Genomic DNA, 24,349 nt, shown 5'->3' with positions numbered 1-24,349 from the left:
ATGATAGAGTGAGGTGGAAAAGGATGATTCGCTGTGGCGACCCCTGATGGGAAAAGCCGAAAGAGAAAGAAGATTTATTTACGCCGTATTTTTCGATACATGACTTCCACAGGTTGATATCGCAAGGACAATAAACTTGCAATTTATTGTTCAGTCCTATCGTATATTCTGTGTCTTTTCCTCAGATCAATACAAAAAGCAGTGTTGATGAACCCACATGACAGACATAAGGTTCCCTGCAGCCATCTTCTGTGGAATTGTTCAGCCCTTGACCTGCAAAGTGTCTGACAATGATGGACCTCCTAGTCAAAGTGGAGATTTTCATCTTTGGATGACAGGTATGTGTTGTACTGCTCCAAAAGCTATCATAGTTTGTTTTTGTTTGTTCGTTTATTTGTTTGCTTTTGGCAGTGCACCATGACTTTGTTGGAGTGCTGACAATTACACATGATTCTATATTCATTCACATTTCAATTTAGTTTAGTTTTATTTTTTTACAAGCCATTCTAAATGTAAGTAGCTTCAGTATTGCAAAGGAGCCAAATTTAATAACATTTCTTCAAATAAAATGGATTAAGTGCATAAAAATGACATAATAGCGTTGTGACCAAAATGCCTCAGGTTTTAAACGTTTGCGCTTCAACGAGGTAAACAGGTCGATGTTTCAGTCGGTTCCAACAAAAACCTCGACAGGAATAAAGAGATTTAGTGGCGCTTTTGTTACAGCGGCTGTTTGAGCGGCCACTGAACCTTTTTTTCCCCCTTACCGAGCGCGTGCAGTGGAAGGACCGCATTTGTTTCTGACGTCGTGTAAATAAAGGAGGTCACGTGACCTTGGGGGGTATATTCGAGGCGGGACGTAAACAGAGCTGCAGAGAGGAGCTAGTCGTCGGTCGGAGAACGGCTGGAAGCGCCGCCGTCTTTGTGTTTTTTTGCGAAAACACGGTTCTTTAGAGAAGAACATTTCTTTCCGACTTCAGCTACAGTGATAGCTAAGTTTGGAAAGGAGGGAAAGAAGTAAAAGCCGTGTTTCTCATTATTTCACTCTGTTTCTGAATGCAGAGATAGCCGTTGACCTCCTTTACAAAAGAGGGGAGCCTTTATTATTAGAAGGAGAAAAAAAACCTTTCTAGTTTTTTCTGGCATTCTGCAAAAACTAAAGATGGATAACTCTGGACACAAGAAAACACGCTGTGGTAAATTTCCTGTCTGTTATTTCCTTAATTTTATTCAATAATTGCATGAATGTAAATTACCATTTGCAAAGGGAATCGAACAGTCGTCTACCTTCTGTTGCAACCCAATAAAATGTGCATTTTTGTTTTGTTTGCAGAATCTATCCGAGATTTCTTCACTTCAGCAAAATTCCTTATTTACATGGGACATGCTCTGTCAACATGGGTAAGTAAACTGCTTTAATATGTTGAAAAAAATAAAACAAAACGCACCAATAACCACATTATTGTGTATTGAAGTGACTCATTGTTGTGCAGAGTTAATGCAACTGTTTGAAGGCAATGATAGTCAACAGTTGGGTGTCATTACTATCTTACATGCTATTATAAATAGCTTTAGAAGATCAACATTTTCACGTTTTTTCTCTAAGTCGGTTCTTTGTGAAAGCTCTTGTAACTGAGGTGAAGATTAAACTGTTGGATGGAAGCTTTTTGAAACCTGAGAGGACTCCTGTGTTTCATGGAGAACTTAAGCTTCCTGAGTGGACCTGGTCTTGGTTAATTGGGGTGTCAGGTGGCCTCTTTGTAATTGGAAATCATCTCTCCAGGGTGACCGCATGTGGAACTTCGCTGTGTCTGTTTTCCTGGTGGAGCTCTATGGGAACAGCCTGCTCCTCACAGCCGTGTATGGGCTGGTGGTGGCCGGCTCCGTGCTCCTGCTGGGGGCCATCATTGGTGACTGGGTAGACAAAAACCCGAGACTTAAAGGTAAGACTAGGAAGAAGAAGAAAAGCAAATGTTTTTTTTAAGCAGGTTCTATAAAACTAATTTTCAGCATCTACTTAAAAAAAAAAGAAGCTTAACACATTTTGTGCCTGAGTTTACTAGATAATTCCAATAAATTGGAGAAAAGTGCAATAAGATTTCTGTTGTACTGTACAATCAAGTCCTAACGCGACTTTTGCCGTCTCCACAGTGGCTCAGACTTCGCTGCTTGTGCAGAACAGTTGTGTCATCCTGTGCGGCGTCCTCCTGATGCTTGTTTTCCAGTTCAAAGAGCAGCTCATGGAGCTTTACAATGGATGGATTCTGGTAAGATTGCCCCATGCATGTTTGCCTCACTTCCATGCAAAAGGTATAAGCCAGCCCTGCATTTTTTATGTCATTTATGTAAATGACGAAGCAGTCTTGTCTGAAGAAGATGGGGCACCTCTAGGGATAAACCAGTGTTGTTTTACAACATGACTTGGCACAAAACGTAATGTTTCTTTTGGCTCTTCAGACATTTTTACTAATAACAACCTTCCCCCTTATTGATTGAGAGTTCAGTGTTAATTGATTTAGATGATAAAAATCACATTTCAATTGGTAAAGGAAAAAAAAAAGAAATATGATAGATGATCTGCAAAAACTGTTTCCCAAGTTAAGAAAACAAAAAAAGCCTCTCTCTTATAAATAAAATTGGAAGACTTGATAGATGTTTTAGGGTGTTTGTGCAGAATTGTTTCTACTCTAGTCTGATGTGGATTTTCACAATTTTTTAATGACTTTTTCAAAACTCTGACCCCAGGGTTGGAACTTGCTTCTACTGACATGCACTCCCCCCATTATTTATTACCGCTTGAGCAGCATTATTAAATAAGTCATATTTATAAGGCATTTTAAAAAGAGTGTGCTACTTTAAATTTTAATATATAATTTTAAATGTAAAAAATTGTTGCTTGATTCAACAACAGCTTTCCTTTACCACAGGAGAATAATGATAAAAAATGGTTTTATGTTGGTACATGGATACAAGTAACTCAGCTTTAGATCCTAGCTTACAAACTTAAAAGGTTTAGTCTTCTGCCATGAGCTGTTAGGGGGTGTTAAAAGCATCATGTGTTTTTTTTTTTTTTATTTGGGGGGGGGCTTCCCTTTCAGAGGCACCTACTAATATTCAGAAAAAAGGAAAGGATTTTCTGCATGGAAAACGAGTGTTTCGGAGGGTTAGTGGGGGTGGAGAGGCCGGTGAAACAGGAGATGGGACATGTTGTGGAAAGCTGACGAGTCAGCAGGTTCTTCAAGGCCATTCACATGGCCAAAAGTAATAAAAGGGGAAAGAAAAAGCTGGCCAGTCCTTAAATAAGGACCACTGTTTCTGTGCTGACTAAAGCACCGGGTTTATAATCTCACAGCCAGATTTCTTAGATTAAAGGCCACCATTACTACTGGAACAACTCAATACTGTTTTATGAAACATTTCTCAGCTCCTTCTGGAAAACTTAGAGGATTTTATAGATTGTTGCAGAAGAAACGATTGATTTAGTTTAGTGGACATTACACAACACTACTTGACCTCTTTCAATTTATGTTGTCTTTCTTTTTCACATTCAAATTACTGCTATTAAGCACCTTGTGCCATTTAAGCAGCTGTTTCAGAGATACAAAATGCTAAAGTTGAGACATTTTATTTAAAAAAATGGTTGCATCTTTTTTATTTGCTTTAAAAAAGGCAACTGTTTTAAACTAGTGACACACAAAATGTTTCACAACTGATTCAAAATGCAGATTTAATCTAAATGGGAATATCTAAAGGTGGTAAAGAGATTGTTTCCTTGACAGGATGTAGCCACAGAGTCATGTGAAAGAGAGGAAAAGCAAGCAAAGCAAAAAAAAAACCTAAACAAAAGCACTTATTTTGCAGACTGTCTGCTACATTCTGGTCATAACCATCGCCAACATCGCCAACCTGGCCAGCACGGCAACGGCAATCACCATCCAGAGGGACTGGGTGGTGGTTGTTGCTGGTCAGGACAGCAGCAGGCTTGCAGGTCAGTGTGTCTCACCACCAGCTGCTTATCTTCATATATAGGCTGCATACGATTCATTATCGCATCTCTTCTCTGGAGAAGACTTTGAACCCCAGCTGCTGAATCACACTCCTTCACAACTTGTATAACGGCACTTCTCTGCTTCTTTATAAGCTATTTAAAAGATTTGCTTTCATAATGCAGCGCTCTTAGCCCCGGAAGAACCTGCTGACCCTTGCTGATGTGCTGTGCCAGCATCATAGTTCTTTTGTAACTTGCCATCAAAATTATATCAATGCTGCCGCCTTATAGATATGTATTTATTTACCTTGTAAGGAATCTAAACTGGCTGGAAATAAACAATTTAACCCTCTTTTGTTTCAGACATGAATGCAACCGTGCGGATTATTGACCAACTGACAAACATCCTGGCGCCAATGTTAGTTGGTCAGATAATGACTTTTGGCTCCCATTTTGTTGGGTGTGGCTTTATATCGGGCTGGAACCTGTGTTCCATGTGTGTGGAGTACGCGCTGCTCTGGAAGGTGTACCAGAAGACTCCTGCACTGGCGGAGAAAGCCGGGCAAAAGGAGCAGGAGCTCAAACAGCTCGGCCCCTCAAGAGGTGCTGCACGTTGACTTGAGTTCCTCTTTGGACCATTTGAACCATTTCGTTTGCAGAGTGTATGCGCTGGTGTTAGGCTTTGAATCACATCTGTCTCATTTTGACCTTTCCTAGATGTGGAGAACGGTCAGAGTCCTGAAGAATCATCTCAGCCGCTCATGAATGAAACAGCAGTAGTGACCAGCCCCGACTCCCCCAAGAAGGAGGGCTGCTGCTACCAGGTAGCTGAACCCATGCGCACCTTCAAGGCTGGCTGGGTGGCCTACTACAACCAGAACATCTTCTTGGCTGGCATGTCATTGGCCTTCCTGTACATGACGGTACTCGGCTTTGACTGCATCACCACGGGCTACGCCTACACCCAGGGCCTCAGTGGCTCCGTGCTCAGCCTGCTGATGGGAGCGTCAGCCATCTCCGGCATCTGCGGCACTGTTGCCTTCACTTGGATTCGCAAGAAGTGCGGCTTGATTCGCACAGGCTTCATCTCCGGTGTAGCACAGCTCTCCTGCCTCATGCTGTGCATCGCGTCCGTCTTTGCCCCAGGAAGTGTCTTCGACCTCAGCATTTCACCCTTCCAGGACCTTTACACCCACCTAATGGGGGAGCAGTCCCTGCCAGAAGCTGACCACAACCTCATCAGTCTGAACGTCACCACGGTCGCACCAGCTGAAGAGATGCCACCCCTGCAGTCCTACATGTCTGTCAGTCTGCTGTTTGCCGGTGTCATTGCTGCTAGAGTTGGTGAGTAAATATCAAAAAGAGGCTCCAAAGGTTGAAAGATTATTTACAAGAACTCTTTAAGATAAGGCGTCGTTCAAAGGAAATGGTCTGCTGTATGAGCATGCTCATTTCCTTTCGTAGGATAATAACTTTTCCAAATATCACATCTGAAACACAACTCAATCAAACACGGAATCTACTTTCACAACTCACCGCACTGTGACACAGAATTTCTGCAATATCTGCAACCTTTGATGCCAATAATTTTGCCTTATTCTCACGGCAGGTTCAGGAGCTCATTTGAGGGAGCTGTAAAATTCAGCTGACTCTCACTGTGTCTCGTTGTCTTACAGGTTTATGGTCTTTCGACCTGACAGTGACCCAGCTCATCCAGGAGAATGTGATCGAGTCAGAGCGAGGTGTGATCAACGGCGTCCAGAACTCCATGAATTACCTCTTAGACCTGCTGCATTTCGTCATGGTGATTCTGGCTCCGAACCCCGAGGCCTTCGGCCTGCTGGTCATCATCTCCGTCTCTTTCGTGGCCTTAGGTCACCTCATGTATTTCCGATTTGCCTTCAAAAGCCTCGGCAGCCGCCTCTTCCTCTGCTGTTCGCCGGAGCAGAAGGTGGAGACGGTTGACAGCCTCTCACTTCCTACCACCGTCTAAACCACGTTAAAGAGACTCGTTTAAACTTACAGAGCCTAACCCTACTCTGCATCCGACATTTCTTACTAACATCGCTGCGTGTAGACGGCAGTCAGCTTATACTAACCAGAGTAACCTAACATGCTATCCATAGCTATGAATAAAGTGCTTATCAGTAGGAGAAACAGATGCATACTCAGAGCAGGGTTTCAGTAAAGCTTTCGACTAGGAAACTGGGATTTGGATCCCAGTGAAGATATCGGGAGATTCTGCAAACGTCTGTTAGCCTGATTGCAGCTGCAAAGATGTTTAATAGGTGCTACAGCTTGTAGACAAGCAGGACAAGGGAGAGTCCTTGCAGGGAAGCAGGCGCCGCCGCGGCTTACTTCTGAAGATGACGCGTGAGAAGAAATGAAAAAGAATAGCCTTTATTTTGAGAGTTTCTTCTGCCGCTGCTGGGTCTCTTCACTATATCACTAACAGGCTTCTTTATTTTTTTTTGCATATGTGCTATAGAGATACTTTCATTAAGAGCAGTGGATGTCTTTCTGAAGAAGACAAGGGGGATACTATTAACATAACCAAAATGGGGATGCAGTCTCTTTAATAGCGTTTTTTAAGGGTTTCCCGTTTAGCTGTATTTATTCAAGAAACCCAGGCGGTGGTTTTCATAATAGCAGTATTGTTCTACTTTACTTTGTGCCATAAGAAACAAGAGAGAACTGTTGTGCGCCCAATCAATGGCTCTCAATAACCAAAGTACATATGCATTTTTTATAAAAAGGAAGTGAGGGAAATCTGTTTTTCATCTTAAGCATTCCAAACATACACATTCACATTTGGTGGCTTTAGCACAACTTCATATAAATACCCATTTGAAGATTGTTGTTCATTTTTTTTCTTGCCAGCTTATCTAAAATCGATGATTATTTTTCCTTCTGTTGTGATTGTGGTTACTCAGGCACTTTAAGTGATTGACATCTGTCATTACACAGCTAATGCATGATCAGGCATTAGTACAACTTTTCGTTTTGCACAAGGTCGAAGTCCTCAACCACCCCCTATCTACTGCACAGTCTCATTTAAGTCATGTGTCATCTGAGAATAGGACCGGTAGTTTAAAAAAGAAGGCACATACCGGCTGCAGCACATGTTCATGAGGAAATACCTACCATTCCCTGAAACTAGTCAGCAATATTTCACGGCTACCAACAATATGCTGTGGTTTTTAATATTTTATTTTTTTGTTTTTTGCTGCTGAGCGTTCATAGATGGAACAATTTTCTCAAGTGAAGTTTTGGCCAATTGTGCTATAAACTTTGGCTTCTTGTGTTAAATGTAGTGTTTGAAATGGTACCCCCCAATTGGTTTTTCTTTGTTGGAAGTGATTTGCAGATTAGAGTTGTCTGAAAAATGATGTTGCAACAACTTATTATGAGCAAACTTTTTTTTTTTTTTAAAGACGGTTGGAAAAAGTACCATAGCTTTTATTTGTTTTCTCAAATTCTCTGTAAGATCCTTTTAGACCAATCTTTAATCTCTGAGCTGAGTTCCTCATTTATCACGTCCATATGTAGAAATATCTACAAGCATCTAAAGTGGCTTTATTTGTTTATTTCTTTTTGAAGCCTTAATGAAACTTGCCTTGACAGCTGTGGAACGCACACATGTTGAAAAGCTACACTCACTACACAGCCACCAACACTTGGCTACTTAAGTGACAAAGCAGTGGCCAGTCTGAGCACGCTCAGTTGTGGTGAGCTGGAAGCAGAAATTGCCACGGCAGATATACTTGAACAGCGTTTCACTTCATGGCATTGAGTCTATTTGCAGGCATACTGCTAAAAACCTCACTTGAAATAGGATCAGATTTTTGCAACTATAGCAGCTCAGAGAGCAGTTCAATTCAGGAATCTCACATAAAACTATTCAAACTTCTATTTTGTAATGCAGATGACATTTATGAGCCATTATACATACTTCAGTGTATAATTGGAAAGAAATATATATCTATAAAAAGTGTGTTCTGTTGTAATTCTGTTTGTCATGCATTTTCTGTTTTTATATTTTTATATACCTTGTGTTTAAGGCGCACCAGTTTGAGAATTTCTTTAAAGCTCTTGAAAATTTGTATCAGGCATTTACTGCATGATGTTTGAATATCTAATACACTCCTTTAATCTTTATTTGTGATAAAGTACTCGTGCACATACAGTATTATTGTAGATTGATGGGCAAGACCTCGAAATCACGAAGAAATCAAAATGATTGCTGGTAAATAATCTCACTCCTGTAGTTACTATGAACATGTGGATGTTGTTGCATAGATATCAAAATAAAAAGAAGTATTTAGAAAGTTGCGTGTCTATGAAGTCTTTTGTGGATCTGTGTGTGCTTAATGTATGTTGCACGTCTCGGCCTCAGTGCTGGGCTTGGCTGCTGCTGTGTGAGGTCACATACCACAGAGGAGTTAGCAGCTAATTCCCCCCCCCCCCCCCCCCCCCCCCCCCACACACACACACACAGTCCTTTTCTGTAGGCAGCCAGGGTTAAAGTGCCTGACTTAAAGCTGAGCCTGGACATGTGGGCCTGCAGGAGACACGAACAATGACCTGCATTTCCACAGAAGAGGCCACTGAGTGGGCTTTGAGTCAGCACGTCTCATTCCACAGGAAAATGAACAACTCTTCCATACTATCAAACTCAAAATCTGTCGTTTATAAAGGCATCAATTAAACTGGAATGTTTAAAAATGTATGTGTTGCAATGTAACAATTTATCTGTCCTACACAATAAAAGACGGAATTTGATTTTTTTAAAAGATGACAAATTTTATCTGTTGCAGTCTTACTTTCCACTTCACTGAGGTGACAGATAAGATAACCAGTATGCTCTTATACTGTATAGGAGGTCTTGCATCAGCTCCATGCAGATGGACTTAGTGTGAGGACAGAAAGGTTCAAAGCTGTAACAAAATGACTTCTTGTAGCTGAAAAAACATTTATAAGGAAAATGCTGCTGACTGTGGGTCCAACGTCTACAAGCGGGTACTGACTCTCCAGATGAGTCAGTGTTCATCTCAATGAGCACATTTTCTAATGAAAAGTAAAAAAACCAAGACGTTTGTACGTGAATGGTCTTAGCTGAACTTAGTATCCTTGAGAATACAAACTCAAGAATATCCTTGAGTTTGATAGTCTTTTGACATGCATGTACACATGCTGCTAGAATATTTTAGCTGGTTTAATGTTAATTAAAGCAACCATTTATTTCAAAAATTTAAAATATGTTTTCAGTCATGAACCAGTGTCAGGCAGCCTTTATTGAAGAAATCCACATTTATAACAATAAAACAATCACATTCCTAATATGTTTTGGGTGGATTTCAGATTTTTAAACAAAAATAAGAATGAAATAAATTCCTTTTAAGGACATATTTTTGATATAATTAGGGGAGACACTACTGCAAATTCAGTTTAATCTCTTTCTCCTGACTGACTGGAGCATCCAGAATGTTATGAAGGAACTTTGTGGTGCTGAGGTTTTTGGAATAAAAACAATGTAATCCACTAGATTCAATATCCCATTTATGAAATTGAGATAAAAATTTGTTATATAGTATTTTTTGGTGTTAAGTGAGGTTGTGTCAGAATGATATACTCTAGATCACTGTGTAGCACCCCCACAGTGAGAATCCCTATGTTTAATAATTACAGTGGTAGATAGAAAAACCACAGCTGGTCCAAACAAATATTACAGTATTACAAAGATATGTATTAAAAATGGAAATATCTGCATTCATTAAATTTGTTTTTGTTCAAACAAAATAAATGAAAGCACTTGATTTAAATCTTTTGTTGTAAAATGATGTTATTCGGGGTCACATTGACTCAGAAATATAACTTACTTAGTCTCAGTGAAGCTTTTTATAAAGAGAGCATCTGTTTTTAAGACAGTAAGGAAGTTTTTTCTCTCTTATCAATGTTTTTTTTTTTTTTTATTTAAAGATTAAATCAGATAATATGGTAAACACTGCTCATTACTTGTTTAAGACACACTATAGAGACTTGATCTAGTTTGCTGACATAAGTACATTAAAGCTGCAAAAGAGATGGTGTTGGAAAAGGCCAAATGCTGAGAAAGTTCATAAACTGACAGAAGCACCTGACACAGAGGAATTGAAAAAGAAAAAAAGGCAGATCCATCGCCTGAAGGCCTGACAACATAACGGGATGATGTCTTTAGCTGAATTTAAAGCATAAATAGTGCATTGAACAACTATTAAGAGACTTTCACTTATTTAACAGTTTTTTTCAACATTTCTTTTTCAGCACTAACCTGCTGGAAAGTGTTACATAAGATCTTTTTAATCTTCTCTCATCAATAAAAACCCCTTATGTTTGCTTTAATCTTAAATTATGGCACCCAAATCCCTCTGATGTAGTTTCCAGAGGTCTATGCAATGTGTTCACATTTAGCATCGTAGATTCATAACAAAAACATCTGTTAGAAGGAAAATCACAGAACGGAAAGCTTTAAGAAAATGTTTTTATTAAATATCTGTATGTATGAAAATAACATTACACACAGCTATGCGTTCTCACAACAGCAACAATGTTTAACCTCAGCCTTGGACTTTCTCTAACTCGAAAGTAAACAGACTTTGAAAATATGAAACGGAGGGGGGAGGCATGGTGAAATTCAGTCAAAATAGTTGTAAGCTTAAATCACACACAAAAAAAGAAAATGCAACTTCAGATGGAAAAAATGTTGCAGTAACAATACTAGGAAATAGAAATAATATCCTGCATCTTCATAACGGAAGAGCATCATGTTTAGTTGTGTGGAGCTTCTCTGCAGAATGAATTTCTACCACAATGGTCTATTTCCTCTGTGGATACATTTTTTACGCTGATCTTGCTCAGGTTTAGCAGGAACAGAGAATAATGAACCAGCAAAGAGGTAAAAAAACAAAACTATGACACAAGAGTTCCTTTTCTGACTGAAACAAATCTGAAAACAGGAATGCTTTAGAAAATAGTGATGCAAATGTTAAGTCCAGAGGATCCTCAATGCAATCCAGAAGTTATTTTGTTTTTGCATAGAAAGCAAATCAAACTTGTTGGGGGTTTAACACAGTTCTGCCAAAGCAGCACATCATCATTTGATTAAACATGTGTTTGCCTGCAATCATCTAATCCTATGAGAATTGTTTTCCTCCGTTACTAAAAAAAAACAATCCACACAGAATCTTGGAAAGGCTGGTGACAAACTTCCACATTCGCTGGCTCTTCATTGGTCTAAAAGGCCTTTCATCCAACTGTGATCAAGTTTCTTGAGTCTCCTGAGTTCCCTAACCTCTTCTTTTGTTAAGGCGGGGGCAGCGCACCCCGATTCCCCTGACGGCATGTGTTCTGGTCTTGAGATTCTGGATTCCATTTCCCCATCGGAATCCTCTTCCTCTTTCTCGCTTTCCATTTCCTCCTCCTTCTCTTTGTTTTGTTCACTGACACAGAGAACACACGGGGGGGAAAAAGCGTTGGCGTGACTCAGCATTATTGCAAACAAAAACAACACACCCTCATTTTCCCATGTGCATACTTTTAGCTCTCGGAATGCTGAATCATGTATGTTTTTCAACTTGTAGATCTGCAGTGTTTAATGAGGCTTCAAATTATGCACAAAAACAGATTTATATTTATGACATGACATTTAAGAATTGATGCTTTATTGGTTTGCAACTGACCTTGGCTTATTGACGGAGATGAGCAGAGACTGAACAAACATGGAGCAGAGGAAGCTGGCAGAGGGCAGCACATGAGCCGGCATCTGGAGCAGCTGTGGTAAAGACACATTAGATCCCTAAAACATGCAAGTAGGTCTATGGAAACGGTTCAGTCGCAGAGTTAAACTACCAACCTCGTCGATGCCAGCAGAGCTCGAAGGCTGACGTATTGGCTCCACAGACAGCCTGCTCTCCGCCTGTGGATTTTCCAGCTGATCCCGATGTTTCCCCAGCAACAGGTGGAAGGGCGTCATGGCAACATCGTCACTGACCACAAGCTTAAAAATCAAAAATAATAGAGTTAAAAAAGTCAGTGAATATCAACAAACATCAAAGGAAACATGACATAAATGTTTAGGTTTATTATTATTATATAACTAAAGTCAGACAAACAGGTCATGCATAAATGTTTTATCCTTATTTTTCAGATCAGAACAACAGAAGCAGCATGAATGGTTGGCCCCGTTTTTAGGAAAACTTGATAACTTTGTGCTGGTTCATGAATCGAGCACAGTGAGATGCAGTTTGGCAGCTATGAGCCTTTGTACTTGCTCCAAAAACAGCCGTTCTCCAAGTTAAACAAGCATAACGTTTGATTTTTCTTGGAATAGAGCTTCAGTCTTTCTAAAATTTAAAAGGAAAATATGGAAAAAATGAAAGAGCTAAACTGTACCATCCTGGCTCCTTTCAGGCCAAATGTCTGAAGCCCAATGAGACAGAAAAGATCAACCTTACCTGTTTGCTCGAAGCCGTCAGCTTGTCCTCCTCTGCTTTGGTGATGAACGTCAGCAGGTCCTGCAGAGAAGAGTCAACAAATCACAACAAGCAACAAAAAGGACTGAATTGTGCATCAGTGAGGACTCATCTTGTTTTATAAAGTATTTATCCTCAACCTTTCCACTAATGAAAAATATGGTACCTTAAAAAAAAAAACTTTACAGTTATTGTACTTTTCAAACATTTGTACATTTTTGTGATTTGCCGGGAGCAACACAGTAATGTTGAAGCTTCATTCAGCGATTCCTATCCATGTCCCCATCACCTTTTTATCAGTTCAACAAAACTGCCAAACATTTCCTGAGATTTACTCAAGCGTCTGGGCTGCTTTCTGAAAATCACAGAAAGTTTTGGTGTGTGTGATACACACACAGTGAGTGTGTCTTTACCATAGATTGAGTGAGGAAGTAAAGATGTGAGCAGTTTAGCCACTGGCTAGCTTCATCGCAGCTCTCCAGCATCACTTCTCTCGGGACAAAGACGGCATGAGTCACCCTCCCTGAGCACAAAGCCTTATGGGAAAAAAGTGGCCGTGGCTCGCCGGGCTTGAACACAAACACTGAAAAACAAAGAACACAAAAAATAAAAACCAAATAAGAAAATATATTCGATAAGCTTCAGTTAAGTTTTTTAAATAATGGACTGAGGTGAAATTTTGAGTCAACGCTTTAACACCCCAAATAACTGAAAACAACAAATTTCATTTTTTTTGAAACAACAAAATTAGTTTTAGAATCAAGTCTCTTGATTTTTATATAGTTTACCTTGTGGAGCTAAATAACCTATTACTATTATATTTATTTTTGCAATACTTGAATATATATATGTATATGGTTTAAAAAAAGGATTTACGTTTGTTTCATTTGAAATTTCAATTTAAGAGTCAAACTTACAGTCTGTGGATCCAGCTTCAAAACAGAAGGCAGCCATGTTTTCAGAGAGCGGGTCGGCTAGCAGCAGGCTGACGTCCATAGAAGTGACCCACTCCACTGACAAAGAAAAACACAACCCTCAAACGTTTGCTTGCTTCAATTTACCTTAAACAGACATTTAAATAAAGTTTTTGTTCATAGAGTAAACTTCTAGTTTTAATTGATGGGATTAAAAATAAGTTTTGTTTTATTTACTTTTTCTTAGCAGGATGCTATATTCCTAAGTATAAGAGTGACATTTACAGCTTCCAAATATATCAACTCTTTGCATTAAGACTGTTGGTTTTTGTGCATCTCTTTCATTTAAAATGTCATCCAGATTTAGCAATGAAGCTGCTTTTATACAAAAAATTATTTTCTTACATTCACTAAACCTCAAAGTTCAGCTTCATGTTTGTCATTCATTTCCATCCATGTGGATGGTTTACAGAGATAAAAATAAGACGTGACCCAAACACCTGATGAACCCATGAGAAGTCTTACAGGAGCAGGTGAGGAGGTTCCAACAGCAGAGCAGCTTGCTGGTCGTGGCTCCCAGCAGATACTTGGAACAGCTTAGTCGACCAAAACAAAGATCCCTAAAGGGGGGGGAAAAAAAAGTCTCTTCTCTCTTCCTTTGACTAAAATTATCACAAGAGCCGCTTTAACCAACCAGTTCCCCCACATGACACACATGTTTATATTTTAAAAGGTTCAAGTGATATCAGCAGGGGTTGAACAATCATAATGCAGAAACTTTGTTTTTTAGGGAAGAGACTGAAATGTTCTTGTTTTTAATATTTAAAATCAACTCAGTCATAAAAAAATATCAAATGATCTGAATTAAGTCCAACTAAAAATAACATTTCTGGAATGCACAAATATATGTGGAGTGAGGTGCAAGAAGAAATGTGACCTCTTCATAGCTTTTAAATGGCTGATCATTTTAGTACTCTATTCTTCTCATTGTTAAACTATTTTTTTAATTTCAGTTAAAGATCTCAAAAATGTTGCTTCCATTCAGAGTAATCCATGTTGATTTCCTGTGAATCGTCTCTTTTGCCTATACAGTGACTTGCTTTGTACTACATATACTAAAATGTAATTGACTATTTTTTTTTCTTTCAAAACGTTTTGCAGAAACTAGAAGCAAAGATTTTGTCCTCGGTGACCTAGAAGCTCTTTGTGAGCAGCTTGCCAACATTTCTGAGAGCGGAGCAACATTGTGAAAGGGCAGCGTGTGCTGGGCTGGCCTCCAGGCAGGACTTCTTTGGCTCAGCTGGTCTGCTGTGAGAAACTAAGCTCTGGGCTTCAGTTCCAAAAGGTTACCTAAATATTTAGAAAAAACGTTAATGTCTCTCGAAGCCATTAACTGCAAACAGCTGATGTTAAAAACTGTTAAATGTGATTTACCAGTCTCATGTAAAGAGATTTTTTTTCTTATTTGAGTCCCGGTTTAAGTTTTCAATCCACAAATATGTGATTTTACGCAGGCAGTTTACAAATAATACCAACAAAATGAATTCAGAATGTTTGATTGTTCAGAATATCTGCAGTGTGTAAGTATTTAGTATGGATACTTGCCTGGTTTCTATCTAAATGTGAACATGATCATTCTGATCAAGACAGAAGTAAAGGCTAGAAGCCAGAGTCAACCACCAAGCTAACAAAAACCAAGGATCAACAGATCAGTTAAAAGCTCATGGTAGGTCAGTCAATCATATTTCCACAAAAGTCAAAGCGATTTTAAAAACCAAGATTTATAGAGAAAGGCATAAAATATGCTGACTTCCAATGTTTTTACTTGGTGAGTTGTTTGTTTTCAATAGGACACTTCAAATTAAAGTCTTAAAATAAGCTGGTTCATGTGCAAAACTTAACTATGATAAAGTTTTGTTCAGCTTTTGTGGCAACTTCTCCAATTCCAATCAAACTCACTTTACTTGACCTAAAACACATGAAATCTTAATTTTATTTATTTAATTTGGTTTATTTTTTACCTTGTTTCAGTGCTGGGAGAGTCAGGTTTGTCTTTTCTTACACAGTTCAAATATTCTTCAGTTAAAATTGAAGGTTTAATACAACAAGTAGGGTAAAGGTCTGGGCTGGGTAGAGGCCAGATCATGTGTTAAAATTGAAGCGTCGTGCTCAATGAGTCCTGATGTTGTTCCTCTGGAATGAATATGTTTGTGCCACCAAGGAAAGAAACTAGTCTACATGCAGAAGAACTTGCTCTGCCGGAAATTTTAAGCTAAATCCAGATACTGCAACATGTTATCTTGGAAATTCAAGGATTGATATACTTTTTCCAAATAAACATCAAAATAAACTGTTAAAAGTGAAATTATCTCCCCGATTTAGGATAACTTCTGGAATGTTGATTTAATCTAAATAAAATCCAAAATGTGCTCAATCATTTAACACTTTACATACAGCTTAGCGATGAAAGATGGGAGGATTTAGACTGTGTGGGTGTTTGTGTGTCCGAACAAGCACGGACCTGACGGCGCCCGGCGGCTGGGAGAGAGTCGTCAGGAGCTCCCACGAGGCAGGAGTCCACACAGTCACAACCTCCTGGAAGCCCACGGCCAGCAGAGAGCTGTCGGCTGAGAAGCAGCAGCACTCGGGTACCAGGCTGTGATAGGCCCCGAGAAAATCACAGGACCAGGACGGGCCTTCGTCTGGTGACACAACCCAAAGGAAAGGGGGGCAAGAGACAGACATCAGGAGAGCTGGATTACTGAGAAACCAGGCTTAATTTGGCTAAGACCTGTTTTCAGTTGAGGCTGACACGAACAAGAACAATAGATTCCCCTCCAGTGACTTCAGATGATAAACATGCAAAGTCATTAAACTCTGAACAAAGGCAAACAGCATCAATCAACATTAGTAAGATTAGAAAATATATAAAAAAAAAAAAAAAAAACTTCACATACATCATTTGCTCTGTTGTTTTGACATGTCTTCAGTCACACACACAGCCTGAAAAAAATTCTAAAAGGTTCTCACTTTGAGTCCTTTATTTTTTTCCTTTGGTGATCAACCTTTCCATAATTGTAATATTTTTCAACATTTTCAGGATAGTTCTGAGAAGTTAATGTCCTGCCCACAGCGGGCCGTGAATCTAAGAAACTCTGATTGGAGTTACGCGACCAACAACTCGACACAATTAAAGCTTATGTTTTGCCTTTTAAAATAAAATAAACTTTATAAAGCCCTTTTCATACAAAATTTACATAATAAAAACCTTTCTTAACTTAAAAACCACAACCAAAACACAGACCTTCATAAAAAAGTTTAAACACACAAAACAAAACCTTAAAAAAAGTTGCGTAATAATAAGATAAAAATTTGCATTCTAATTTGCATACTAAATTGAACAGAAACACAAATATTATTCAGTGTTTTTACAAACTAATTTTATCTTTTTTTGCTAGTCAGGTAGGATCTAAAAATAGAGTGCTCGCATTGCCTTAATAGACAATCAGATGATCTTTTGTGGATGACAACTAAGTCACCAACTAGTCCCTGTGAGCGATAATCCTGCATGAATGTTATAAAGACAACCTGCAGCAGTGTAGCAAGGCTTCTGGTCCACCGTTGGCTTCCTGCTTACCTTCTGTGTGGGCTGGTGCAGCCAGCTGCCAGGCTTTGAAGTGTCCATCTCTGCTAGTGGAGACCAACATGGTGGTCTGGCCGTCTGACACGTGGGGAAAGCACAAGGCTGTAATCTGCGCCTCGTGGGGGGCCGAGATAGTTGTGTTCAGCACAAAACTGGAATAAAAAAAGAGGAAAAAAGAAAACTCATGTTGAATTTAACAGATTAACAAAATAAGGGCTCTGTAAAAAAAAATGCATACCTCTGCTTTTGATCATCAAGTGCCCACAGCTTCAAGTTAAGCTCCAGCTCAGGGGCTTTCTGTTTTCTTTCTTCTACTGTGGCAAGCCAGCTGCCAGAGGCATCAAATGCTGCCATAACCACTTCAAACTGCTCCAGGCCGGATTCATGAATGTACTCCTGCTGTACTATGTCCAGCTGTGCAGAAGACACAATGAAGAACATCACAAAGAGAGCTGCACAGCAACACTTTCAGCAGGAGACTTCAGAGTGTTTAAAAGCATCCAATAGGTGCCATCCTTTCTTACATTGTACAATAGTTTGTCTCTTTGTAGAGAGTAAAACTGAAGGTGCCCTGGTTTTCCATTCAACACCAGAGCTTTGCTTCGAGGCTCAATCATCAAGTCTGTCCTGATACGGTCACCTGCAAAGAGACAAAAGTTAAGAAAGTCTTTATACACATGAAACTTTTGAATGGTTGCTTTATTTCAAGCAATTTAAAAAAAAAAACAAGGGTAAAAAAAAAAGCTCATAAAATGATCAAATCTATTTGAGATATTAGTTTATGCATTGATCAGAAAACCGATAAAAGAAAATGATGCTATCTTCTTGACGTTATAACTGCTCCTAATCATAAACAGCCATATTTGCAGCTGCATATACAGTACACACACATCTCACATTGAATCCATCAAAGTCCGACACCGACTATATTTGTTTCGATTGAAAAATGGTTCCCAGTGGCCTTTGAATGATGATTATGCTGTTTTTAGCTGAAATCAAAAAACCTGTCGTTTTTTTAAGACATATTTTCTGCAGAGCGACAGGAGTTCATCAGATATTCACCTCTGGGTTGTGGACTGTTGGTGCAGAAGTTAGCCCCGGCTAATTTCCCATTAACCCTTTGTTTATACTCTCCCCCTCTAACTTATAGCGCCCAAACTAATGGGGGGAAAAAATAAAAAATGGCAACGTTATCAGAGCAATCCAGCCGCACAGCTATGAGCCAAATGAAGACGTTAATGGATCTCTTTGTCTGCGAGTACATGCATCTGTGTTGGAGCGGAGAAGGAAGCCATAGGTCCATCCATGGCAGTTGATGCGTCAAAAACGTGAGATTTTTCAAACTTTGGATTTTGACGGCCCCCTGATCCATCACGATTTAAACAAAGAGATACTCAGAAACGCAGTTTTAATCTTAAAATTTTTTATACATGTCCTCCCTAATGCGAAAAATTATTCAAGAACATGTTAAAAACACCAAAAAACCTAATTTTTATTAGAATGGGTCTTTAAAAAAATAAAAACTGTTAATAGGGTTTGATTAGTTACTTGAAAGGGAGTGGGAAGAACTAAAATAATCGTGAAAACATCTTTCCTACTTCAGAACAAATCACATGTACTTTTTAATACAGTTTTTCAAAAACCCAGCCTCTGTTTTAATTTCTGTAACTATTTATACATAATGAAAGTTGATTTAGCTTACTTTTTTGTACTTTAAGAGCGATCAGTGAATGGATTCAGCTGAAACAGTGGTAGATAAGCAGATTACTCTTGTATTAGAGGTATTAAAGGTCGTTCATGAGATATAGTGTGTTTAGTGTTTGTGAGCCTATACACCACGTTTATGATGGTACCGTGCTGATTCCACCTACAGACTGTACTCACCTTTGACCAGCCCTTGAATGACTGCCGACACTTTAACACAGCTCTGGATGATTGTGATTTCTGGCCGAGACACAGAGAGAAATCAACACAAACGTTCATAAAAAAACAAGTACAAAAATGCTGTTTTCTAAAAAGATTGGATATTACTGTCTATCAAAACTGGTATCAGATCTGTGACATGTACACCATTTGAATGAACTCTTACTGTTGTCACTGTGTGATGTACAAAACAGAGCTCCATCCGGGGAGACTGAAATGTGTGTGATGGCTCCACCCAGGCGGGGTAGGAAGTCTCGCTGGCTCTCCTGGTTGTAGCGCCACTGAACCAGTACTGACTCCACACCTCCACTCAGCAGGTTGGTGCCTGATTTCAAAAACAGCAGGTGTAGGTACCATAATCATTCAGCCTGCAACAACCATTCGGGGGTCCTTCAACTAGAGCTGACGTCACATTATGTGATTGGCTGTCCGTTGGTCCGATGACGTGTCAGATATTGAACAAATGACTATACTACCACAGAAGAAGATATTATGCGGTCCGTTGTAAACAAACCGAACTCCGACACAGAGCGACATTATCTTCTGAACGTGCTTTTATTATTATTATTATGATTATTATTAAGTGGATTTGCAGTTGAATGGACTGCGGTCCAAACCCTTCTCCAGACCGCACAATATAACAAAGCACCTTCCCTGCCTGCAAACAAACACGAAGCTACGAGACTCCAGCTGCTCTGATCAGAGATACGGTTCTCTAGCGTGGAGCGCCAGGTTCATTCTAACAGCCACAGATCTTTTTAGAAAGTGGGTTGTGGCAAAATCTTTCTATAAACACTACAAGAACACAACTTGAGAGGGAAAATAACTTTGGGTTACAAAAGGAAACGTGAAATGAAAATATGTATAGCCCGAGCAGATCTCCAAGCTTTGTAGTTTGTCCAAGTAGGGTTGCCGTAGTGTGTCATTATCCTCAGTCGAAAGGACCCCAAGCAGTTATTGCAGGCTGAATGGTTATGATACCTTCCCAGGTACCGTACTTATATAAATGCAGGATACATTTCTGTTCAAGTCCCAGCTCTGAGCTGATGCTGTCAACTAGAAGCTATATACAACTAATATATGATTATTGTAATAATAATCACCAAACTCTGCACATAAATCTGATTTTGTGCTTATCAGATGCTATAATAACAGCATACCTTCTGGAGTAAATCGCAGGGAGCTCACTGCACTGTGATGCCAGTGCAGTGTGGAGTATGTGTACTCCTTCCTGTGGTTAAAGTTTCTCCTGAAAGGAAGACAGCAGAGTCCAAAAATCAAATGAGAATTTACAATCAGATTTGTTTGAAAAACTGTTGTCAAAACTCAATCATATCAAATATGCAAAGTTAACGGCTTCAAAGCATTTAAAGACACACTCCAATGTAAATGCTGTTTTTAACATGTTCTTGTGGAAGTTTTTATTCATAAGAAAATTAAGCATAAAATTGCATTTTTGAGTTTTCTTTATTCAAATCGTTGTGAATGCCAAAAATGCCGTTTGAGAAAAGCGTGTAGGTGTGACGTAGAAGCGACAACGCCAAGCCACAAGCTTACTGCTCCGCTCCATTCTGATGCACTTGCAGACAAATAGATCCATGTACGTCTTTGTTTTCCTGGTCTGGTATCTGACTCAAAACTGTACAGCTGAATAACTCCAATATTTTTCACCATTTGTGTTGCACCCCTAATGTTAGGTTAGGGTTGTGAGGGTCTGTAAGCTAGCGGGATAGCATGTAGGCAAATGGATGATGGGAAAGGGGCGGGTTTACTCCACGCCAGCAGTCCCGCAAACAACTCTTGGCGCTCAGCAGAAACTATGTCCTAGACACGGGTTCTTTTGTTTTGGCTAAAAACGGCAAAATTATAATTAAAAGACCACTGGGAACACTAAACCTCCATCAAAAGAGGATCCTACAGGTGAGTGGGAAGGAATTTTACCATTTGTAAACATGGAAAACAACCCCTGTCATATGACTTACCACAGGCGGATCTTGCCATCTTCATGCCCTGATGCAATACAGTCCTCTGTTGGGTGGCAGGTAATGCATGTGAATGTGTTCTTGCCTCCTTTCTGGTTATCTTTTTTGAGAAAAAAACTATAGATCCACAGACAAACTCATGATTCATAAAGTCGATATTCACTTTAATAAATCATATTTAATTAAAGTTATTCTGTTTGCTGATTCCAAAGCTCACCTGTATGATTTTTGCTTCTTAAAGAAGTAAACTTCCAGCTGCAGAGGTTTTGCTGAGACTATGTATTGTCCCTGCAAAAGTAACAGTTTATGATCACAAGCACACACATGAAGGAAGACGGAAAAAAAGAAAAAAAAAAAATCAAGATCAACGCTACTTATTAGATCACATTCAAGGGCAACATAGCAACTAGAATATTCTAAAAAAAAAAAAAAAAAAACGTGGGTGAAACATCTAAATATTCTCACCTCTCTACCAAAGGCGCTGGCTGCTGGGTTGGAACTGATGTTGCTGAGCACAGCAGAGAGCTCTTTGGCCTCCACCAGCTGCTCTCCACACTGTGGCAGATGTACTGCAACCAGCTGGAATAACTCTGTACACACACACACATGCAGATGAACAGTCCATACATAAATAAAACAGCACCAGATGTTTACCCTGTTACTTTTAGCCCACTTTCTTCTTCTCTATCCTACAGGTTTTAGTTAGTGAGGCTTCTGATTCAAGTTGAAACAAAATACAAATTATGAGAAAACATTTGGGGAAATGACTTGAAAATGTGTAAAATTGTTATTTGAAAAAGAAATCAAACATTTCATCCTTTTTAAGCATAAAATCTTAGTCCTTACATCGCAGAACCATCCAGAGCACATGACATCACAACAAAGCAACAACAAAAGCATGTTTCCACATACCAGAATTGGTGTCCGTGTGCATGGGGGTGATAATAAAGATGACACCTTCATGTTTTGCAGATGCATAGATTCCATAAATGGGGTATCCAATAGAATAAGTCTGAAACGAATCACAAAATTGTCACATATTTTCAAGCTAAGCAATTTTTTATTTAGAAAAGGTAAAAGTAAAAAGTAAACATTCAAAATTCGTTTTAGACTAATCAGAATTCGTGCTACAATTAAAGATACATTTAAAACAGTGCAGTTATCCACTCATAAGAGAATCAGCAAGATGCTCAACTTACCCTAATGAGAATGCCGTCTGTGAAGTCCCAAAGTCTGACAGTGCCATCTAGCGAGCAGGAGTAAGCCTGCAGCAGAAATTAAAGAAAAGAAAAAAAGACTACATTATTTTAAAAAGTCAATTTAAATTGAATCATTTATGTGTTGGCTTGGACAAATAAAAAAACACATCTCTCTCGTGCAATCAAAAATGTCAGGAGCCTAGCATGAGCTTAAAAATATTAAATTCAGCATTAACATTTTAATCTTTTTGACTATTGTCAGAATGTTGAATCATTTTTCCTAAAGTTGAAAGGTGTCGCAACTCATTAATGTCTACATTATAATTTTAGTACATCCTCTACTGACAACTGGTACCTATTCCTAAAGCTACTTATTCAACAGAAAAAAAGAATCTTTGTAAGTTGTTAAGAATTATTTATTGCGGGGTCTAGATTCTTTTGTTTGTTTAGTTAATTCTTTTGTCTTTTTCAGACAACATTTTTATTTTTATTTCAATGCTTTACTTATTTCTTTGTTTATTTATCATTCTTAGATCATTAAATAATTGTAAGCATCTTCCATTTGCACATGTGCAAATCAAAAGTTTGAACTCAATACACTGGAAACCTCTATTTCACATGTGTGTGTAGTGGGGAACTCAAAATCCTCACCAATAGTCAAACCTACATAAATAAAAATGGGTTGAGACATTTATTTGTATTTATTTAATTTTCCCAAAAACAAAACAACACAACATGCATTTTCTGTGTTTGACAAGGCAAAAGAAAACATAATTTTTGCCCCAATTCCTAAATTCATAAAGTCTTTAGTACAATTTTTTCCCTTAAAACAATAGACAAAAAATAAATAATCAGGTAGATACACCAAAGAAATGTGATCCTTTAGTTTAAACACAAAATATAATTGTAAAATATAGACAAAACCAACAATTCTTATTGTTCATATATTTAGAATGTTTTAAAAGTAAAAATATGTTCATTGATTTAGCCTATTGGTTTTGTTTTGGAAGATTATTTCATCACCTGATAACTCTGTATAAAACATTTCTCTTGGTACAAAACATCAAAAACTCACAACTCCACCATAATGCCTTCAACTTCAGCCTCAACTGACTTCATAAAGCGCAAAGTGATTGTGTTTTGTACCTGCAGATGGTTGGACGGTCTGAGGAGGACACCTGTGACCAAGTCGGTGTGTCCTTGCAACGCGTGTAAGCATTCCTCTGTTGCAGTGCTGAATACCTTCACACTCTCTCCAGAGGCGCACAACAGGAACCTGCAACAACAAATTTCCCGATAACCCCGGCACGACTGTTTACTTCATCACTTCATTTAATCTGACTTATTCGTTAATTAAGGATAACGATACAGTAGTATGTTTGTCAACACCGAGTTCCCGAATGAAACGGCTCCTGTTAGCAGCTAGCGCAGGCTTTAGCTTCGTAGCTATTTCAACCGGCGGAAGCAGTCATACGCTTCTTCAAGCAACGGTACACATTATGTTACTTTAAGTGCACACTAACCTCGAGTCAGTGCTTAAAGCGGGCTCCCTGAAGTTGATTTTACTGCCACCTTTGTGAACCACGCGGACGTCCCCGTGTTCAACCATGTTTTTGTCCCACTCAACTTTCACCTTTGATCGTTGACACTTCACCGCATTAGTCTATTTAGTTTTGCATTTCTGCCCCCTGCTGGACGGGAGTAGTACTGTAAAAATCACTCTTGATATGGAATGAAAAAGTGGTAAAAAATATAACACGCTGCGAAAAAAATTAAAAATTTTACGATAAAAAAGTCCAAAAGCACACAAACTATTTAAAAACCTAAACATTTTATCTAAGTGGCACATAATGTGCCACACCGGATACACTTTCTTTAGTGTTGTTGCTATACACAAAAATACAAGTGTGATAATCTGTGCGTTTTTACTAATTAAAATGATTATTGATAATATACAGATGACAACTGAAAAATTTGTCTTACAAGATTTACGACACGATCAGCGTTTTTCACTGTACTGGATTTTTTGAATTTACCTAATACAGGTAGTAGTAGGTAAATCCTACCCCCCTACCCCCTCTATAAAATAGTTTTCAAAACAAAATATATATATATTAATTGAAAAAAGTATTACATGATTGAAAAAAAAGTTTCAAAAAATGTGTTTTTTATTTAGGCATAATTATTCTC

General features: G+C 38.7%; 2 protein-coding genes across 2 annotated transcripts; one reads left to right on the top strand and one right to left on the bottom strand.

The window, feature by feature from the left end:
- The first annotated feature begins 850 nt into the window (after positions 1-850).
- slc40a1 (solute carrier family 40 member 1) lies at positions 851-8,316 on the top strand. The gene is made up of 8 exons (XM_004081828.4): positions 851-1,196; positions 1,334-1,401; positions 1,784-1,943; positions 2,152-2,267; positions 3,862-3,988; positions 4,352-4,591; positions 4,706-5,332; positions 5,665-8,316. Exons 1-8 carry the CDS (start codon positions 1,163-1,165, stop codon positions 5,979-5,981), a joined length of 1,689 nt encoding a protein of 562 aa, XP_004081876.1. The 5' UTR covers positions 851-1,162; the 3' UTR covers positions 5,982-8,316.
- A 2,178-nt stretch (positions 8,317-10,494) lies between these two features.
- Positions 10,495-23,809, bottom strand: wdr75 (WD repeat domain 75). The gene is made up of 21 exons (XM_004081676.4): positions 23,683-23,809; positions 23,306-23,435; positions 22,160-22,225; positions 21,873-21,972; positions 21,426-21,550; positions 21,178-21,248; positions 20,961-21,077; positions 20,139-20,227; positions 19,145-19,303; positions 18,940-18,999; positions 17,580-17,695; positions 17,294-17,469; positions 17,050-17,207; positions 15,934-16,114; positions 13,938-14,032; positions 13,416-13,511; positions 12,912-13,081; positions 12,481-12,540; positions 11,880-12,023; positions 11,707-11,798; positions 10,495-11,466 (listed from the first exon to the last, which is right to left on the bottom strand). Exons 1-21 carry the CDS (start codon positions 23,766-23,768, stop codon positions 11,253-11,255), a joined length of 2,505 nt encoding a protein of 834 aa, XP_004081724.1. The 5' UTR covers positions 23,769-23,809; the 3' UTR covers positions 10,495-11,252.
- Positions 23,810-24,349: the final 540 nt, after the last annotated feature.

The sequence above is a fragment of the Oryzias latipes genome, chromosome 21 (genome assembly GCF_002234675.1).
Source record: "Oryzias latipes chromosome 21, ASM223467v1".
Taxonomy (NCBI): Eukaryota; Metazoa; Chordata; class Actinopteri; order Beloniformes; family Adrianichthyidae; genus Oryzias; species Oryzias latipes.
The sequence above is the reverse complement of the archived record's forward strand: the minus strand, read 5'-3'. Positions and strand labels throughout refer to the sequence as shown.

What these genes read in the sequence shown, in the direction of transcription:
- slc40a1 (XM_004081828.4), top strand. Translation starts at nt 1,163, where the DNA reads ATGGATAACTCTGGACACAAGAAAACACGCTGTG. An exon ending in ACACAAGAAAACACGCTGTG is followed by an intron (nt 1,197 to 1,333) that starts GTAAATTTCCTG and finishes TTTTGTTTGCAG; the next exon opens with AATCTATCCGAGATTTCTTC. An exon ending in GACATGCTCTGTCAACATGG is followed by an intron (nt 1,402 to 1,783) that starts GTAAGTAAACTG and finishes TCATCTCTCCAG; the next exon opens with GGTGACCGCATGTGGAACTT.
- wdr75 (XM_004081676.4), bottom strand. Translation starts at nt 23,768, where the DNA reads ATGGTTGAACACGGGGACGTCCGCGTGGTTCACAAAGGTGGCAGTAAA. An exon ending in CAGACGGCATTCTCATTAGG is followed by an intron (nt 21,973 to 22,159) that starts GTAAGTTGAGCA and finishes GATTCGTTTCAG; the next exon opens with ACTTATTCTATTGGATACCC. An exon ending in GAACCTCCTCACCTGCTCCT is followed by an intron (nt 13,512 to 13,937) that starts GTAAGACTTCTC and finishes TTTCTTTGTCAG; the next exon opens with TGGAGTGGGTCACTTCTATG.